The 18000-nt window shown below is 47.9% G+C and overlaps 1 protein-coding gene and 1 non-coding gene across 2 annotated transcripts in view; one reads left to right on the forward strand and one right to left on the reverse strand.

Annotated features, from left to right (window-relative positions):
- LOC135889397 (zinc finger protein 208-like) overlaps window positions 1–18000 on the reverse strand; it is a 685678-nt gene that overhangs the window by 45886 nt on the left and 621792 nt on the right. The window contains 1 exon segment of the mRNA XM_065417266.1: window positions 10790–11638. Within this exon segment, the coding sequence (XP_065273338.1) occupies window positions 10790–11638 (849 nt within the window).
- TRNAR-UCG (transfer RNA arginine (anticodon UCG)) lies at window positions 1796–1868 on the forward strand. Its single transcript has one exon. It is a non-coding gene; the product is annotated as a tRNA-Arg (tRNA).

An 18000-nucleotide genomic window follows, 5' to 3' on the forward strand; every position in this document is an offset into this window, starting at 1 on the left:
TTTCCTTAAAGCCCCAGCTCCTGGAGTCAAGTGGAGATGTGATGATTTCAGCCTTCGCTCTTAAAGACACAGTATGTTTCTAGCCCTTGTGGCTGTGGAGAAAGATTCAAAATGTCACCCCAGTGCGCTCTAAAGGCTCATCAAGCAGAAGGCAAATAAAAAGATTCCCAAATCTATTATTTTTACACAGTCTCCTGATTTTAAAGCCAATCTCATGATTTTTGGTGAGCCTGACTCAGGGTTTTTGAACGTTTGGGGTTGGCTGTACTGCAGATTGAGAGCTGGGCACCCTCCTTCACATCCATCGCACCCAGACTTTCCTAAAGCGTTAACTCTTTCTTCTCCTTCATGCCACTGTAATGCAGCTGGGAATCCCCATTCCTAGACGTGCTTTTCCAGACAGTGAATTCCCCACAGGGCTGAGTCCCCACAGGGCTGTTCCAGGGGCTCCAATCCCCCACCCCAAAACAGCTGGGGCAGTAACCACACATCACCCCTTTGTGACTCCCAGGGACCCTGCAGGGATAGCAACTCCATGCTGGGCTCTAGGGCCCTCCAAAGCACCTGGGGGGAGGGGGAAGTAAACCCCCAAGTCAGGGGGGCTCCTGCTGCCTGGAGGTGACTATATCCTCACAGCCCCTCCCGCTCACACTGACATTCCCATGAACCCTCCCCCTTGCATCCCCTCCCCTCACAGAGACACTCCATAGCCCTCCCCCTTACACTCCTGCCACTCACACTGACACCTCATGGACCCTCCCCCTCACAGCCTCTCCCCCTCACATTGACACCCACATGGACTCGCCCCCTCACAGCCCCTCCCCTCACACTGACACCCACATGGACCCTCCCCCTCACAGCCCCTCCCTTCACACATAGAGGGACTTGCTTGCTGGAGCCTGACATTACAAACCCAGGGGTGAGATTTTTACGGATGTGGAATTCTCCCAACCACATATTAAACCTCCCAACCCCCCCAGTGCAAAGACTCCCCAAGCTAGTCGAGTCCATACGTGGGTCACTCTTTTCATCACACCAGATAGCTCCCTTTGAGCAACTACCTTTTGAGGCCAACAAGAAACCTTCTAGTTTGGGCTCATTCATGCACCACTTTTACCAGTTGTCCTGGGCTCATTGTCCGTGACCTGCACGTCTGCTGGCTGTCAGGCATGATACCCTTTGACTCCGTGCCTCGCCTACAATCCTGTTTCTCAAGATTGAACCCAAGACCAGAAACTTGCTGCAGCTTATGCAGCCCTGTAGAGCATTCAGAGACACAAAGAGAAGATCCATAGGTGACGTTGGCAAACCCCATAAGAACGGCCAGACTGGGTCAGACCAAAGGTCCATCTAGCCCAGTATCCTGTCCTCTGACAGTGGCCAATGCCAGTTGCCCCAGAGGGAACTAACAAAACAGGCTTCCTGAGAGCATCTGCCCCCTTCCACCACAAGAGCAAGCAGGCAGGTAAAAGGGGCGAGGGGGAAGTCCCAGGAACCCTTCCTCTTTTTCTCCACAGCCACTGCCCATCAGCAGGATTCCTCCTCCTCCTCCCTCCTGGGCCTCAGTGCGACTAAAACTCCTCACCTAGACAGCTGGCCCATCCGCTGCACCCCAATCCCCCATGCTTAAGCCTCCCTGCCAAAGTCCTGCACCTGGCTCCATAGAATTAAGTCTCACATCTCGCTGGGAACTCAACTTCTTGTGCCCAGAGTGTCTCTGTCCCCTCAGTAGATGACCCAAGAAATGCAGTGTCCGCCTTTTCTAAAGAAGTGCTTGGAGAGACTTTTTTCATGTGACTGCATGGCCTAACGGATAAGGCGTCTGACTTCGGATCAGGCGATTGAGGGTTCAAGTCCCTTTGCAGTTGTGCTTGTGCAATTTTCCCTTTGTGCTGAAAGTCCTGCTCTCTTCTTGGCTGCTCAGGCCGATCATCTGGCTTCAGCTAGAGCCCTGGGAAGGAGTTGGGGGTTGGGTGTCACAAAGGCTAGGGCATGAGCCCCAGGTCTTCCAGTCTAGCCTTTGCCATTCCTGACTTACCAAAGAAAATGGGTGGCTGCCCGGGCTACAGTGTAGAGCAGTTTCCCTCTTCCAAATGTGTGCTTGAGGGGGCTTGCTAAATAGCGCCTTTGGAGCCTTGGTGTTTCTCTGCTTCTCACCAGCTGGGGAAAAGCCTCTTGGGGAAAAATCTCCTGCCCCACTACAAAAGTGAGCACCTTGAGTGGGAACGGTCAGAGGCCTCACCAGGGGGGCTGGCCCTGCTTTCCTACAATATTCTGATGTTGGCCACAGAGCATCAGCAGCCACCGCACATGCTGGTCTGCAGGTTGCCTTCAGTGGGTGTTTGGCATGCCAGGGAGGAGGCTGGCCAGGTGTCTTTGTGCCTGTCAGCTGGCCATGCATAGGCCTGGTCCTCCTCGCCCTTGGTTACTCTGTCACTTTTAAGCCTTTCCTTGGAGCTGTCAGCACGACCCCAGAGGAGGAAAGGTGTGCTGGGCTCCAGCCTGGGACTCTTCGCCTTCCTGCCTATCCCTGACTATGAAGCCTGGCCCTGGCACTCCTGTCCATGAGGGCAAGAGAAAAAGTGTGGCAGCAAGCACAAGGGCCAAACGTGTGGGCATCAGGTGAAGCAGTGAGAATCCCAACCTTCAGGTGAAACCGCAGGACTGCCGGCATCGATAGCCAGGGTGGCAAGTTCTAGGGGCCCAACCCACTGCAACCATTCCGTCACGCCATCCTGACCGAAGACCTGGCTCCAGTGGGCGTAAGTCACCCAGCAGGAGGGAAAAGACTTGCTCTTTCACAACAGGAGCCAGGGAAGTGAGCACTTTGAGCGCCAGGGATTTGCTGCACACAAAGATGAGGTCCCACTGCTATTTGAATTCAGATTGCAGGATTCAGAGTCCTGAGTGCTGACCGTTACACCATGGAACCAGCTTGTGCTGTTTTCTCTGGACATCTGCGACCCTCACGGGGCTGGCTTGTGTAAGGGGATTGTTGGCCCCTTACTAAAATGAAGTGGGTTTTTTTGGTGGGCTAGTTCCCAGTACCAAAAGAAAGGGGAAGGGTCGATGGGAAATCAGGACCCTGAGACTGACAGTCCCCAGGGGCAAGGGGGAGAGGCCAAAGCTCCGGCTCACCCTGATAGACAGGGCAGGCAGTCTGATGAGGGAGTCACCAGGCCAGGGGGTCCCATCCTCCATGTGAGCTGGAACTACCTGGGCCAGAGTGAGGCTGAACTAAGGAGAGAGCAGGAGCCAAAGAAGAGCACCTGAGGCGGCATGAGGGCAGCGGCTCCATCACTGTCCAGGCCCTGCCCAGGCGCATTCCCCGCCCAGGAGCAGATTCCCAGGGGTGGTGAGACCTGATGCTCCTGGAGCCTTTGGGTGGAGTCTCTGTCCTGCCCGCCCAGTGCTGGTGCCTGCAGCTCCTGGCCAGGGGCAGCAGAGCCTGGGACTGGGTCTAGCTGGAGAAAGTCCCCATCTCGGATGGGAACAGAAAGTGCTTCCGTGAAAGTCTGGAAATGAGAATGAGAGCTGCCCTGTCATTGGAGAAGCACGTGGCAATTGCACTGTGGAAGCTGGCTACTCCAGACTGCTACCAATCGGTCGCCAATCAGTTCAGAGTGGGAAAGTTGACCGTTGGACGCGTGTTGACAAGTGTGCAGGGCCATTAATTGCATCCTGCTCTGAAAGACTGAGACTCTGGGCAACGTGTGTGACATTGTGGATGGCTTTGCACAAATGGGCTTCCCTGACTGCAGAGGGGGATAGATGGCACGCATATTCCAATTCTGGCACCTGACTACCTAGCTACCAAGTACATTAATCACAAGGGGTATTTTTCTATGGTTCTCCAGGCACTTGTGGATGACCATGGGCACTTCACGGACATTAACGCAGACTGATCCGGAAAGGTGCATGCCGCACGTATCTTTCAGAACACTGGCCTATTCAGGAAGCTGAGAGCAGGAACTTTCTTCCCGGACCAGAAGATCACTGTAGGGGAAGTCGAAATGCCCATTGTGATCCTGGGAGACCCTGCTTACCCCTTAATGCCATGGTTTATGAAGCCATACACAGGGCATCTTGACAGCAGCAAGGAGCGGTTCAACAACAGGCTGAGCAAGTGCAGAATGACTGTTGAGTGTGCTTTTGGCCATTTAAAGGCCCACTGGCACTGCCTATATGGAAGGGTGGACCTGGCCGATGACAATATTCCTACGCTTATAGCCATGTGCTGTACGCCCCATAATATTTGTGAAGGGAAGAGTGAAAGTATCACTCAGGGCTGGATGGCTGAGGCTCAGCACCAGGAGGCTGAATTTCAACAGCCAGAGACCAGCACTATTAGAGGGGTGAAGCGTGGGGCCATAAGGATCAGGGATGCCTTGAGGCAGCAATTTGAAGCTGAAAGCCACTAATATTTGTTGCTATGCACGGGAGTGCAGTGCTTGTAATGCTAACAGGTGATTGTGATTGGTGCAGACCATGCACTATAAAGGTTTAAGAGAATTGCGTGTTTCTCTGCAAAGCTGTGTTTGCTTTCCATTAATGGAATAAAGATTGCTTTCAAGCCAAAACTATTCTTTTATTAAAAAGCAACCACCGGAGGAGAGAAAAATACAATAAAAAAACAACACATCAGCACTGTGGGGGATGGGGGAAGGGAGGGTCCCATGAGGAGGTGGGGTCCAGGGACAGTTAAAGATTTGTAACAGAGGGTCCTGTGGCACCTTTAAGACTAACAGAAGTATTGGAGCATAAGCTTTCGTGGGTGAATGCCCACTTCATCTTGCGTCTGATGAAGTGGGCATTCACCCACGAAAGCTTATGCTCCAATACTTCTGTTAGTCTTAAAGGTGCCACAGGACCCTCTGTTGCTTTTTACAGATTCAGACTAACATGGCTACCCCTCTGATACTTAAAGATTTGTGTATGTCCAGGTATCATATGCAACCTTATCCTTTGGAGTACAGTGCAGCGGGTACTGTACTTCAGCAGGAATAAACTACAGAGGAACAGGTGTTGAGTGCACTGGGTACTGGGCGTCCGCAGGGCTGGACTGTGATGGGGCAGGAGTGAAAGGCAGCGGGTACAGACTGGAGCTAGGAGGTTGCTAAGAGCGTGTTGGCACTGTCTGGGGGGTGAATGGGAAGGAGTTTTGCGACAGCAGATGCAGGGGAGGGTGGTCACGGAGCTGCTTGGTTTGCAGTGCTAGTAGCGCCTGTAGCGTGTCTGCTTGGCACTGCATAATGTTTAAGAGCTGCTCTATGGCTTTGTTCTGGCACACCACATTCTCCTTTCGGTCCCTCTTCTCGCTGTCCGGACACTCCTTCAATTCTTGTTTTTCAGCCGTGGAGTGCATCATGACCTCATGCAGAAAGTTCTCTTTAGTTCTTCATGGCCGCTTTCTAATTCTGCGCAGCCGTTCAGCCGGCAATAACAAAGAGGGAGGCTGGGATCCCAAGGGCATATCTATGAAGCCAAAATACAACATTTCACAGAAGCAGTATTGTTTGCAAAACACAGACCATTGATGCAGTGATTTAAAAAACCAGCCACTATTCACATACCTATCACTAACTGGCTGACGCCAAGCAAGCACAAGATCCCCAAAATGGTAACAGCAGGGGAAGGGGAAATCACTGTTCCAGGACTGCACTGTACACTGGGCACGTGGCTCTTGGGGAGACACAGCTCTGTAAGGGGGGGGCCTTATAATCATTTCTGTGCCCACATTTTCCACAGGCTGTGTGCATTATGGAAGATATCTCACTGCTGAGGGTGAGCAGGGACTCAAGGGAGGGTCTTCTCCAAGACTGCGGCATCCATCCTGGCCCTTATGTGGCTCACCTGTGTGCAGCAATGGTCCCCGCCCGCCCCTCCCAGGATGGCAGAGTAGTGGAGGAAAGTTACCCTTATTGGGGCAAGAAACAAAGCAACTCTGCCAAAGAACCTGTGGCAGCAGATTGCCCTGTATCTCCATGAGAGTTTCATGGAGATCTCTAGCGCAGATTCCCATGAAGTGAGGGAGTCAATCATCACCCTGTTCCACCGTTCAGACTAGGCATGTGGTGGTACACACATCATACAGACACAAGCCTCCTTTCTGCAACCCTCCTGCCCCCAAGAACTCACTTCAGTGATTCCCAAAATCAAAGCCACTTAACAGGGGCCTCCCCTCCTGTTTGCACTTTGCCAAGCTCCGACAGCTGTGACTGGCTAGCCTCCTCCGGGGTAGAGAAGAACTCCTAGCTGCATGCATCTCTGACCTCCAACTCATCCTCTGCCTCTGGGTCTCCCTCCGCCTCCACACCCTCATCCAAGTTTTCCTCCTCCTGGCTCGGTCCACTCTCGACTGGCACGTGAGCCACCAAAGTATCCACAGTGGCCTTCACAGTGGAAGTGAGGTCACCACTGAGTATTGCATCCAGCGCTTTATAGAACCTGGAGCTCGTGGGTGCAGCACCGGAGTGGCGGTTTGCCTCCCGCACCATGGAGTAGGAATTCCACAGCTCCTTCACTTTGACCCTGCATTGCAGTGTGTCCCGGTCATGGCCCCTTTCTCTCATGCATCGTGAAATCTGTCCATACATATTATAATTTCTACGGCTGATGCACACCTGGGACTGGACAGCCTCCTCTCCCCAAATGCTGATGAGGTCCAGCAGCTCAGCATTGCTCCAAGCCGGGGATCGCCTGGTGTGTGGAGCAGGCATGGTCACCTGGAAAGATGCGCTGAGATTGCTGCATGCATCACCGAGCAAACAGGAAGGGGACTTTCAAAATTCCCAAGGAATTTAAGGTGTGGGGTTAATGGTTGGTCACCTGAGGGCAGTGCAGTAGAATTCAAACCGATGACCAGAGAGGCGAGAACAGGGATTGTGGGACACCTCCCAGAGGCCAATCGCAGCGCTGTAATTGACCAGGGTGTCTACACTGACACCGCAGCGCTGTAGCCCCAGCACAGAAAATGTACACCTCTCATCGGCGTGTTTTTTTTACAGCGCTGCACTTGCTCAGTTTTTGCGCAGTAAGTGGCTTGGCAGTGTGTACACCTCAGGAGTTACACTGCAGAAAACTGCTTTACCGTGCAGAAACTTGCCAGTGTAGACAATGCCCTAGATGGCTTAAATAAGAATGCAAGACTGGTCATACTGGGTCAGACCAATGGTCCATCTCGCCCAGTGTGCTGCCTGAGAGTGACCAGTGCCAGATGCATCAGAGGGAATGAACAGAACAGGCTTGTTGACCTGCAAGGTGAAGGTCTGTCACCCTTACATTTAACTTTATTGTTGTTGATTCCTACTTACCCTATCTTACCACACCTCCCCCGAGGTCTCTGGACAAATCAGGTGTGAACCACTTCTTTGATACAGACATGTCCCAATCCAGCTGAATTGAGGCAGACTTTGGGCCAATGTCAGTTTGGAAAAGGCTCTCTTAACCCAGCAGGTTTCTCAAAGTATCTGTTGCTGTGAACCGCAAGTAGTGTGGATGTGTGAACCCCAAAGACATCAAACATGAAAGAAACACAAGGCCAGTTTTGGGGAGGTTTCCAGAGCCAGGCCTGAGGGTTAAACAGCTGTGCTCAAAAGGAAAAGGGGCCTCAGCACCTATAAAAATAACTGGTTGTAAAATTTAAATTAAAATAAGAAACCAAACCAAACCGAAAAAAAACAACCCAGAAAAGCTACCATCGCACATCCATCACCATTTTAGATTTTGACATCTTCTGCCTGATGTGACATCTTTGCTTTGCAAATAAGAGACCTGGAGAACTCTGTGGCTGTTACCCTCTAACTGGGTAAAAGGCTACACATCTTGTCTCAAGTAATTTTCCTCTTAAGGGAAGATTTATTTTAAAATTTATCAAAATAAATTCCATTTTAAATAGAAATAATTACAGTCTATACTAAGTCTTTATTCTCGTACATGCTATTTCTCTCACATATTCCCCCACTCTAATTCCTTTGGAGTGAGGTTTTAATTTCAGGATTAGCCACCATTTCCTATGTAGTAGGAGGGGGCAGGGAGAGAACTAGAAGAAAACCTGAATTATATTAAGTATCAGAGGGGTAGCCGTGTTAGTCTGGATCTGTAAAAGCAGCAAAGAGTCCTGTGGCACCTTATAGACCAACAGACATATTGGAGCATGAGCTTTCGTGGGTGAATTTCCACTTCGTCGGATGCATGCAGTGGAAATTTCCAGAGGCAGGTATAAATATGCAAGCAAGAGTGAGTCAGACTGTCCCTATGTAAAAGGATAAATGGACACATCAGATATTAGGAATGGCAATATACAAAAACCTGTAGGAGAACACTTCAATCTCCCTGGCTACACAATAGCAGATTTAAAGGTAGCCATCCTGCAGCAAAAAAACTTCAGGACCAGACTTCAAAGAGAAACTGCTGAGCTTCAGTTCATCTGCAAATTTGACACCATCAGCTCAGGATTAAACAAAGACTGTGAATGGCTAGCCAACTACAAAAGCAGTTTCTCCTCCCTTGGTGTTCACACCTCAACTGCTAGAAGAGGGCCTCATCCTCCCTGATTGAACTAACCTCGTTATCTCTAGCCTGACTCACTCTTGCTTGCATATTTATACCTGCCTCTGGAAATTTCCACTACATGCATCCGACGAAGTGGGTATTCACCCACGAAAGCTCATGCTCCAATACGTCTGTTAGTCTATAAGGTGCCACAGGACTCTTTGCTGCTGAATTATATTGTAACACTGAAAGTTATCACATAATCAGCCTCTTATGTTACACTAATTAACTTCATGTTTAATTTCACTGTCGCTGGTAACAACTTATTCAACGATTACAAAATATAATTCCCATTTCCACCAAGTCAGCTTTGTGTGAAGTCACATTTTACAACAACATAGGAGCCTTCCATTTCTGTGAGTTCATTTCTTACTGGGTCTTCTCCCATAACTGTGGGTGGAAGGGGGTCTCACACTACGTGGGAAGGCTGCATCATGAGAAAAACCACCTGTGCTCTATTTTCACACTTTCTAATCTTTCAAAGTAGCAGGAGGAGGAGACGTGATACAAATGCATTAGCCTTAATAGCAAAACGAAGACTCTGGAGTTAGCATTCATGTATCCTGCAGTCTGCACTTGGAATCTGATATATTCCCTCATTGGCTACTATCATTTGCCCAGCATGGAAGTGCTTCTTGTCCAACAAGGCAGCCAGATTGGGACCCATAGGCATGGAATGGCTCTGAAGGAATCAGCTGTTTCTCTCTGTGCTTCATGAAACTTTGGATCCAAATGGTAAAAGACAGTTGTGACCAATTTAATCATGGCATCCTTTAGGAGTGTGATCAATGCCACTTAACTAGGGAGCAGCGTTCTAAAAATAGTTTACCTTGGCCACAGGTCACCATAGCTTCCATCTCTGGGGTGAAAATCAACCACCAGTACCTGCAATTTCTACCTGAGTTCTTGTCAAATCTTTGACCTTACTTGGAGTAATTTTACACTTCTCTGGCATAGAATTCTTCACCAACCACACAACATATCCGTAGCAATAGTGAGGTATAAATCCCCCAACTATGCCCTTTTATTTCTTTAATCTGGTAGCACAGATTTAAATTAAGGACTAAATTCAGGTGCTGCTTAGAATCCCTGTAAGACACCAAATGTACACATTTGCAGCATCTCCCAGGGGTGAACTGAAGAGAAATGTCAGTTCCATTTTTCCCATCTCTACCTAGATGGGGATTGCATTTCCCAAATAATAGGCAACATGTACCAGATTAGGAAGGAGATCTTCAGGAGAGACCTCCTGCAGGGCCTGGACCACAACTGCTTTGGGAGCCCAATGCATGGGTATTTTGCTTAGTTACAAGTCATTTACTAGGGAATACTGTTCCCAGCCCTTTAGAAAAAATATTGACCTAACCAATTGAACAACAGGGGGATTGGGATGGTGATGGGGAATAAGGGAATCCCTCTGACTTACCCTATCTTCCTCTGCTGTTACAGAGGGTGAAATGACATTTTTCCCCATCCCTGCCCTGTTCCTCCTCTTTCTCATGATAGTTCAATATATTTTAAGTGAGGGAAATGGTAGTAAAAATATCTGTTCTCCAGCACAACCTGAAGCAACATCAGAGCAATTGGGAATGAAAAAATTTGTTCCCGAAGGGGGAACTTGATGACTAACAATTGCTTTGAAATGGGGGAACAGTATAACCGTGATGCTCATGGTTTGTTTAGACTAGGAAAAGTGATAGAGTTTAGGTCAGGTCAAGGGGAAAGCTAATGCCAACCACTGCACCTGGGCTGCATCTGCTCTACAACTATAATTGTCTTTTTACACCAAGATCACTAACTTGAGCAGCCAACATCATGTACAGTCCTAGTGGATATAAGGCACAGGTAGTTTTTGCCTCAGTGTAGCTTGTTGGTATCATAGACTCATAGACTTTAAGGTCAGAAGGGACCATTAGGATCATCTAGTCTGACCTCCTGCACAACGCAGGCCACAGAATCTCACCCACCCACTCAAACCTCTCTCTCCGAACGGGAGCTGATGAATATTCCTGTCTGGAGGGACACACGCTCCTACGACTCAAAAGGAAAGGAGCTGATAGAAAATATCAGAGACTGACCCCAAAGAAGGTGAGATGTAAAAGGCAGAAGCAGTCAACTCATCTGGTGGACCTGAGAGACCACGGTGAAGATGGTGCACAGATCACTATGTGAGAATTAGCAAATGTGATTATTTAAAAAAAAAAAAAAAATCTTTGTCCAGCCCTAATCAAGGCACTTGTTACAGTTCTCTCTCATGTGGATTTTCTGATGTTTAATAAGGTGTGAGCTCCGATTGAAGCTTTTCCCACACTCAGAGCACATGTAGGGCGTCTCTCCAGTGTGGATTTTACAATGTCTGATATGGTTTGAATGGTGACGAAAGCTTTTCCCACACTCAGAGCATGTGTAGGGTCTCTCTCCTGTGTGGATTCTCTGATGTGTGATAAGGTGTGAGCGGTTGCTGAAGCTTTTCCCGCACTCAGAGCATCCATAAGGTTTCTCACCCGTGTGGATTCTCCTATGTATGCTCAGGTTAGAGCTCTGATTGAAGCTTTTCCCACACTCAGAGCACGTGTAGGGCATCTCTCCAGTGTGGATTCTCTGATGTGTGAGAAGGTGTGAGATCCAACTGAAGCTTTTCCCACACTCAGAGCACATGTAGGGCGTCTCTCCAGTGTGGATTCTCTGATGCGTACTGAGAATTGAGCTCTCGCTGAAGCTTTTCCCGCACTCAGAGCATGTGAAGGGCTTCTCTCCTGTGTGGATTCTCTGATGTTTGAAAAGGTGTGAGCGGTTGCTGAAGCTTTTCCCGCACTCAGAGCATGTGTAGGGCGTCTCCCCTGTGTGGATTCTGTGATGTGTGTTAAGGTTTGAACGCTGACTAAAGCTTTTCCCGCACTCAGAGCATGTGAAGGGCTTCTCTCCTGTGTGGATTCTCTGATGCGCGATAAGGTTTGAATGCCGACGAAAGCTTTTCCTGCACTCAGAGCATGTGTAGGGCGTCTCTCCTGTGTGGATTCTCTGATGTGTGAGAAGGTGTGAGCTCCAACTGAAGCTTTTCCCACACTCATGGCATGTGTAGCGTCTCCCTTCCAAGTTTATTCTGTCACGTGTTATAAGGTCTGAGTGGCTACTGAAGTTTTCCTCTGGCCTCTCCTGAGTCTCACAGGCTTTTGCTTTTCCTGGGAGTGCACAACTCCCGGAAACATTCTCTTTGTATCTTCCTGATAACGTTCCATGTGGTTCTACTTGCTCAGCATCTTCCTGCCGGGGTTTCTCCTCCTCATTCTCACTCACCATCCCATCACCTGATGGGAGACAGAGAGAATCCAGACATAGGTCACTCCCTGTGCCACAAAGAAAGGAAATCTCAGAGACAGGAATGGAAAAAGGGATGAACAAACCAAAATATGTGTGGGAGAGATCAAACCCTATCAGGAGCGGATTTTCTGCAAACCCTTCCCCAAAGGAGAGAGGAAGGGATCAGTTTTGGTCTGCATCTCACCAGAACACTCAGGGGAAAGCGAGATCGGGGAGGGACCTGCTGCCAGTTGTCAGTCAGAATAGGAGGGAAGCCATGAGTGACATCTGCCATAATGATTCCACATCTGCAGGGAACAATCCTGAGCTTGGAGAGCTCACAGGGTCTTAGTAGGGCATCCCAAATGTTTCCTGCATTCCCAAACAGTTTTTGAGTTGGTTTAACCAATTCCTCACCTGTGCAGGCAGCTCTCTGGAGCACTTCTTTCTCAGAGCCCTGGAGGTCTGGGATCCATGGCTCTTCCCCTCGTTCCAGCTGCGAGATCACATCAGGTTTGGAAACTGGAAACCCTACTCCAGGCAAAGAAAACAAGGGAGGTCAGTGGAATTTGTGGGATACTTGTCACAAAGAATATTCCATGGTTTTAACCCCAGCTCATTTTTAAGCAGTAAAATACCAAGGCCAGCTTCCTTGGCTCAAAGTGGAAGGAGGGTTATTATTATAATTATAAATCATATTCATTACCTTAGTGCCTAAGGACCATCTAACAGTGGGTCCCCATTGTGCTAGGCGAAGTACAAACCCAGAATAATAGATGCCCCATCCCCTGAAGAATTTACAATCTAAATAGCCAAGACAGACACAGAATGGGGGAAGGGGTAGAACCCACTCTTAGAATAGAGATATACAGGCCTGCCTGTAAAGCTTATACTTTAAGAACTTAGGTGTATTTTTATCACTTAGCTACTTACAGGGGTATAAAAACAAAGAATCAAAATCACAGTCTGCCTGTGTCTGGGCCTTCTCTCACTAGGATAGTCTGAGGCCTTGTTCTTAGGCTAAGGCCTTTGGCTAAGCAGCAGGGGCAGCCATAAGCTGGGAAGCGTAGAGTCACATCCTCACATCCCAAACCAGTCACACTGAAATAAGGTGGTATTGGGCTGTTAGGAAGACGATCCTGTCCGGACAGCGCCCATTACCACCAGATAAAGAAAGAGATCTTAAGGTGGTTAAAGAAAATTTAGTTGGATGCATCCTGTCTGGCAAGACATCACTTAACAATAGTTGTCGTTGTGAAACCCTCATTTCTGTATTTTTTAACTTTATGGCTACCACTTTTACATTGTTAATCAGTCTCATTTTCTAATTGTTTCTCTCTGCTGTATAATTAATTTTTCTAGGTGTAAGTTAATTAGGGTAGTGGGATATAATTGGTTAGAGAATTATGTTACAATATGTTAAAATAGGTTAGTTAAATTTCACTACAATGATTGGTTAAGGTATAGCTGAGAATATTACTATATAAACGGGGTCAAACAGGAGGGGGAAGGGAAATTGGAATCATGTTTGTTAAGGGAGGGAATGGGAACAGGGAACAGGGACACAGGCAAGGCTCTGCGGCATCAGAGCTGGGAAGGGGGACACAGGGAAAATGCTATGCAGCGTCAGAGCTGGGAACAGAACACTGGGGAACAGACTAAGAGATAAGCCTGACTGGTGTGAAGGGCTTTGGAATATGCCTGCTTGGATACTAACCCCAGTAAACATTGCATTATCTGCGCTTCAGACTTCTGGTCTTTTGCTGCTTGCTGTCTATGTGACAAGAACCAGAGAAGTGGGAGGGTGAAGGGAAAGCCCTCTAACAAAACTGACATGACCTGATAAGGTAAGCCTTTAAGGAAGGTTTTAATACACTTTAGAATGGATCAGGGATTCCCACAAGGACTGATGAAGGGGCGATGGTAAATACACATTTAGATCCTTTTATTGTTATATCTTTTCCCCATAAGGTGCACTGGCACACTATCATGGATCCATAGGATCTGTGCAATCTCCTGGCTTTTAAGCAGTCCTTGGGAGGTGCCCCTTGAGTGCACTATACTCCCAAGGGGTGCTACTCTTACACAAGGATAGGCCATGTAGCTTCAACACCTCAGACTGAGCCTCTGGCTTCAACAATCCTATTTCAACCTGTGAGCTTTGCCAGCAGGTCCAGCTGAACGACACTCCTGTTCAGAGACTGTTCCTCAGTCAATGCACAGAGCAACTTTTTGCTGTGACACTGGGCAGACTTTTAAAACATAGCAGGGTTTATTAGTCAACTGAAACACAGCATTGGAAAGTCCTTAGATTAGGACAGAGAAGCGAAGACGACAATATAATCCATACTGGCCAATGGCCTTGAGCCATGTTGCTGTAGAAAATGGTTTGGTGTCCTTTCACTGTGCCTGTCCATTAGTCTTCGCTCTGGCAGAGCTTCCTGCATCTGTGAGCCCAGTTCTTCCTGCTCCGAAAAACATAACTAGTCCATGTATGTTTCACTCAGCCAAGCGGGGATCCTCCCATGGACAGGTGACAATTATTCCCTTGTCTCTGTCGGGTATTCCATTGATGTAGGTTGGTCCCAGCCAGTTCTTAATGACCCATTCGTATCACCCCATGACAGCTACGTGACAAAACACCTCATGTCTCCTGCTCTTTATAATCATAGCAATACCAATCACAGAGGGAAACTGAGGTGTGTATTGGCATCATACAAGTATCACCAAAATTCCTACCTCTATCACACACACACTGCTCACAGTCCCTGGAGAGAAAGCAAAGCACAGGAACTGGACGTTGGTCCAGTGAACAGAGTGGAGGACAAGCTGCAATCCTCAAACCCTGGTCGAAAAGGAGAGGCACGTGGGTCCCTACCCATAGAGAGGGCTGTCTAGAGACCTGATACCTGAGAAGCATTCCTTGAGCAGGTCATAGAGGAAGGTCAAAGGCTTAGATACCCCAAAACTGTGACATCGCAAAAGCACATTTTGGGGAATTAGGAAATCTAGTGACTCAGGTGGAATGGGAGGGAGAATTAAACTCCCCCAGTGTGTGGAGAAGGCTGGGGAATTAAACACTAAAATTCAAGAGCAACAGCCTCTAATTCTTCCGGAAAAGGAGAATGTAAGAAAGAAGAACTGGGCCATGCAACCTCAGGATGGGCAGACTCAAAGATCCAAGGAGCCTGGATAGAAGACAGCTTGTGGCTGCTGCAGATGGGGAGAGAGGAGAGAAGACTCTCTCCAAACTCTCACTCCTGTTGACCCCAACCTAATTTTATGATCTATGACCACCATGTCTTGTGGGCAATTTTATACTCGCTAGAGGGAAAATGTCATGATCAGAGTATTGCTTATTAGCTTGGAACATGCATGGAGGGGCAAGGAGGGGAACATAAATAAATGAGTTATTAAGGGCAGGGACTACACTACAGCCGGGATTGAAGCTCTGAGATCAATCCACCAGTGGTCGATGTAGCGGGTCTATTAAAGACCTGCTAACTCGACTGGAGATCGCTCTCCAGTCAACTCCTGTACTCTACCCCTGACGATAAGAGTAAGATAAGTAGACCCTGCGGTAACTCGACCTAAGGTACATCCACTCCAGCTTTGTTATTCATGTAGCTGGAGTTGCGTAGCGCAGTTTGACTTACCGCGGTAGTGTAGACATAGTCTAAGCTTGCTACAGTTCAGGGCCTTATATTAGGTTGAGGCTTTGTGGGAGTAGTTATGCTGAAGTCTGGGATTTACCTGAATAGGCCTAAGGAGAGAATCCCAGGTCAGATATTTTGCACCCTCATTTTGAGAGACTAACGAGGAACCACAAACAGGTGCAATACGCCACAGGATTATGAAAGAAGGAAGTTTGGGGCCAGCTTTAGCAATTAGGTTACTATGAAGTATCTCAGCAGTTGGACGCATTCATATATTAGAATTATTAAAAAATAAGTGATGTAAATCATGAGTATTAATGCTTGATGCTTAATTATGGATGTCCCAAAGGCCACACATGGGTTGGGGCGGCTATTGACATTATTGTAATCAGAGTAAAAGAGCAGATATGGTATATAGCCATCCTATTACCATAATAAAGCAGATAAAATACCTCTCCTAGTTACCATTTTTTCATTTTGTCGGGTCCCCGAGACAGTGTAAACTGAAGCAGAGCCTCCCTTCTGATGGTCTCCCTTGCCCTTTGATATTTGTTTCCAATGGTGTCCATAACTTGTAAGTATGCACAGTGCAAGACCCTCTTTACTATACTTATCTTAGTCTAATCGTTATGTGTATTGATCTTTGCCTATGATTTCAATTATAACTATCTGTATTAAATCAAGTTTCTGTGTGTTTCACCAAATTTTATCTCCTCAATTAACTTTGAGTAGCCATGTACAAGGGCTAGTTGTACCCAATACGTAATCTTATAGGTGTAAAAATTGTACAGGCTACACTATCACCCTGTGACATCATCAACAAAGTGCCCATTTGTGCCTGGGTAGGGGTCCTGTTATGGGAGGGAGGAATTCAGCAAGGACTCAGGATCGGTGGCCAGGGTCGCTGTGCATAGAGATGGGGAGGTTATATGGGGAGGGGGGTAATGAGTGGGAGAGGGAGGTCAAGAGTTAAAATAATATTTTGGGGGGAAAATGTATAATGAAGTGGAACTGAACAGAAATAAAACTGGAGTGTAGGCTCTAAACCAACAAGGCTTGGGTAGGGATTTGGGGTTAAAAGTCTGGGATCCCCCACAGCTCTAGATCCCCAAACCTCTCCTCCATCTCACTGACCCACCCAGCCCACTTCCTGGGTGCCCTCCCTCCACACTCTCCTCCCCTTCGTCCCATTACTCTCAGCCAGCATCACCTCCCGGCACCTTGGGAACTTCTTGTGTTTCCTCCTCGTCTCTCACTACCTCATCCCTCCCTGCCCCTTCTTACCTCGAATCCTGCACACACCCTCCCCATGTCCTGGCACCCCAGAATTATCTACTCCCCCCTTCTCTTTCCCTCCCACGGCTCTGTTCTCCCTTCACCCGTGGGGTCCTGAATTGTAACATTATACACTCTCGTATCAAAAGAGGAGCTCATCTGACTGTCACACAAGCCATGCATGAGTCATACACCTATTACTCAATTTAGAATTCTTCCTGGTAGGAATCCCCACACTCTCCAAATAAAATATATGGAAGAAAGGGGAAGTCAATAGTAAAGAATATAAGTTAGAAGGTCAGAATTGTAGAAAATTGGTAAGGGAAGCTATCAGAAATCAATGTTCAATGAAAATAAGATGGAAATTTTTAAAAGTAGATTAAGTACATAATTAATCCAAACAATGGTAGTGGTAAATGACTAGACAGAAATGGCAGAATTATCAAAAATAATGCAGAAGGGGTAAAAGCGTTCAATAAATATTTCTGTCCTGGATTTGGAGAAAAACAGATGATGTACTCATATCATAAGATGCTGATACAAACCTGATACATGCACACAAATAGGATAATCATAATTCCCCCCAGGATTTTCCCCTGCTAATGGACATTCTAGGTTCTGCCACACTGTGAAGCAGAGTGACCTTATTCGAGTACAGGCCCCCTCCCAACAGGGTGTAACCCTCTGAGACATGGTGAAACCCTCCCAGTAACAAAGTCTTTCTTTTACACTTATCAAGTTTGTGGGCAATACCAAGCTGGGAGGGGTTGCAAGTGCTTTGGAGGATAGAATTAAAATTCAAAATGATCTGGACAAACTGGAGAAATGGTCTGAAGTATATAGGATGAAATTCAAGAAGGACAAATCCAAAGTACAACTGGTGACAGGCATTGTGGTGGCAGTAAAGGGGGAGGGGAGGGAGTGGGAGCAACACCCTCAAAGGCAATGCTGCCAGTGGGTCGCCACACCACATCAGGTATGGGGCTGATAGGGGGCCATTCCCTGTGCCTGGGTGCCTGTAAAGGGCTATATAAACTCCACACTGGCACAGAAGGGGTTAAACTGCTGCTTTAGTCTGGACTGGCCCAGCTCCTCCACACCTGCAAACCATGCCAGGACTGGAGCAGGAGTTAACAGGAGAGACCTACTCTACTCAGAGGGGGGCAACCCTGGGAAGGGAACAGTCTGTGGAGCATCTCCAGTCCCAAAGAAAGGG

Source organism: Emys orbicularis, chromosome 15 (assembly GCF_028017835.1).
Source record: "Emys orbicularis isolate rEmyOrb1 chromosome 15, rEmyOrb1.hap1, whole genome shotgun sequence".
Taxonomy (NCBI): Eukaryota; Metazoa; Chordata; order Testudines; family Emydidae; genus Emys; species Emys orbicularis.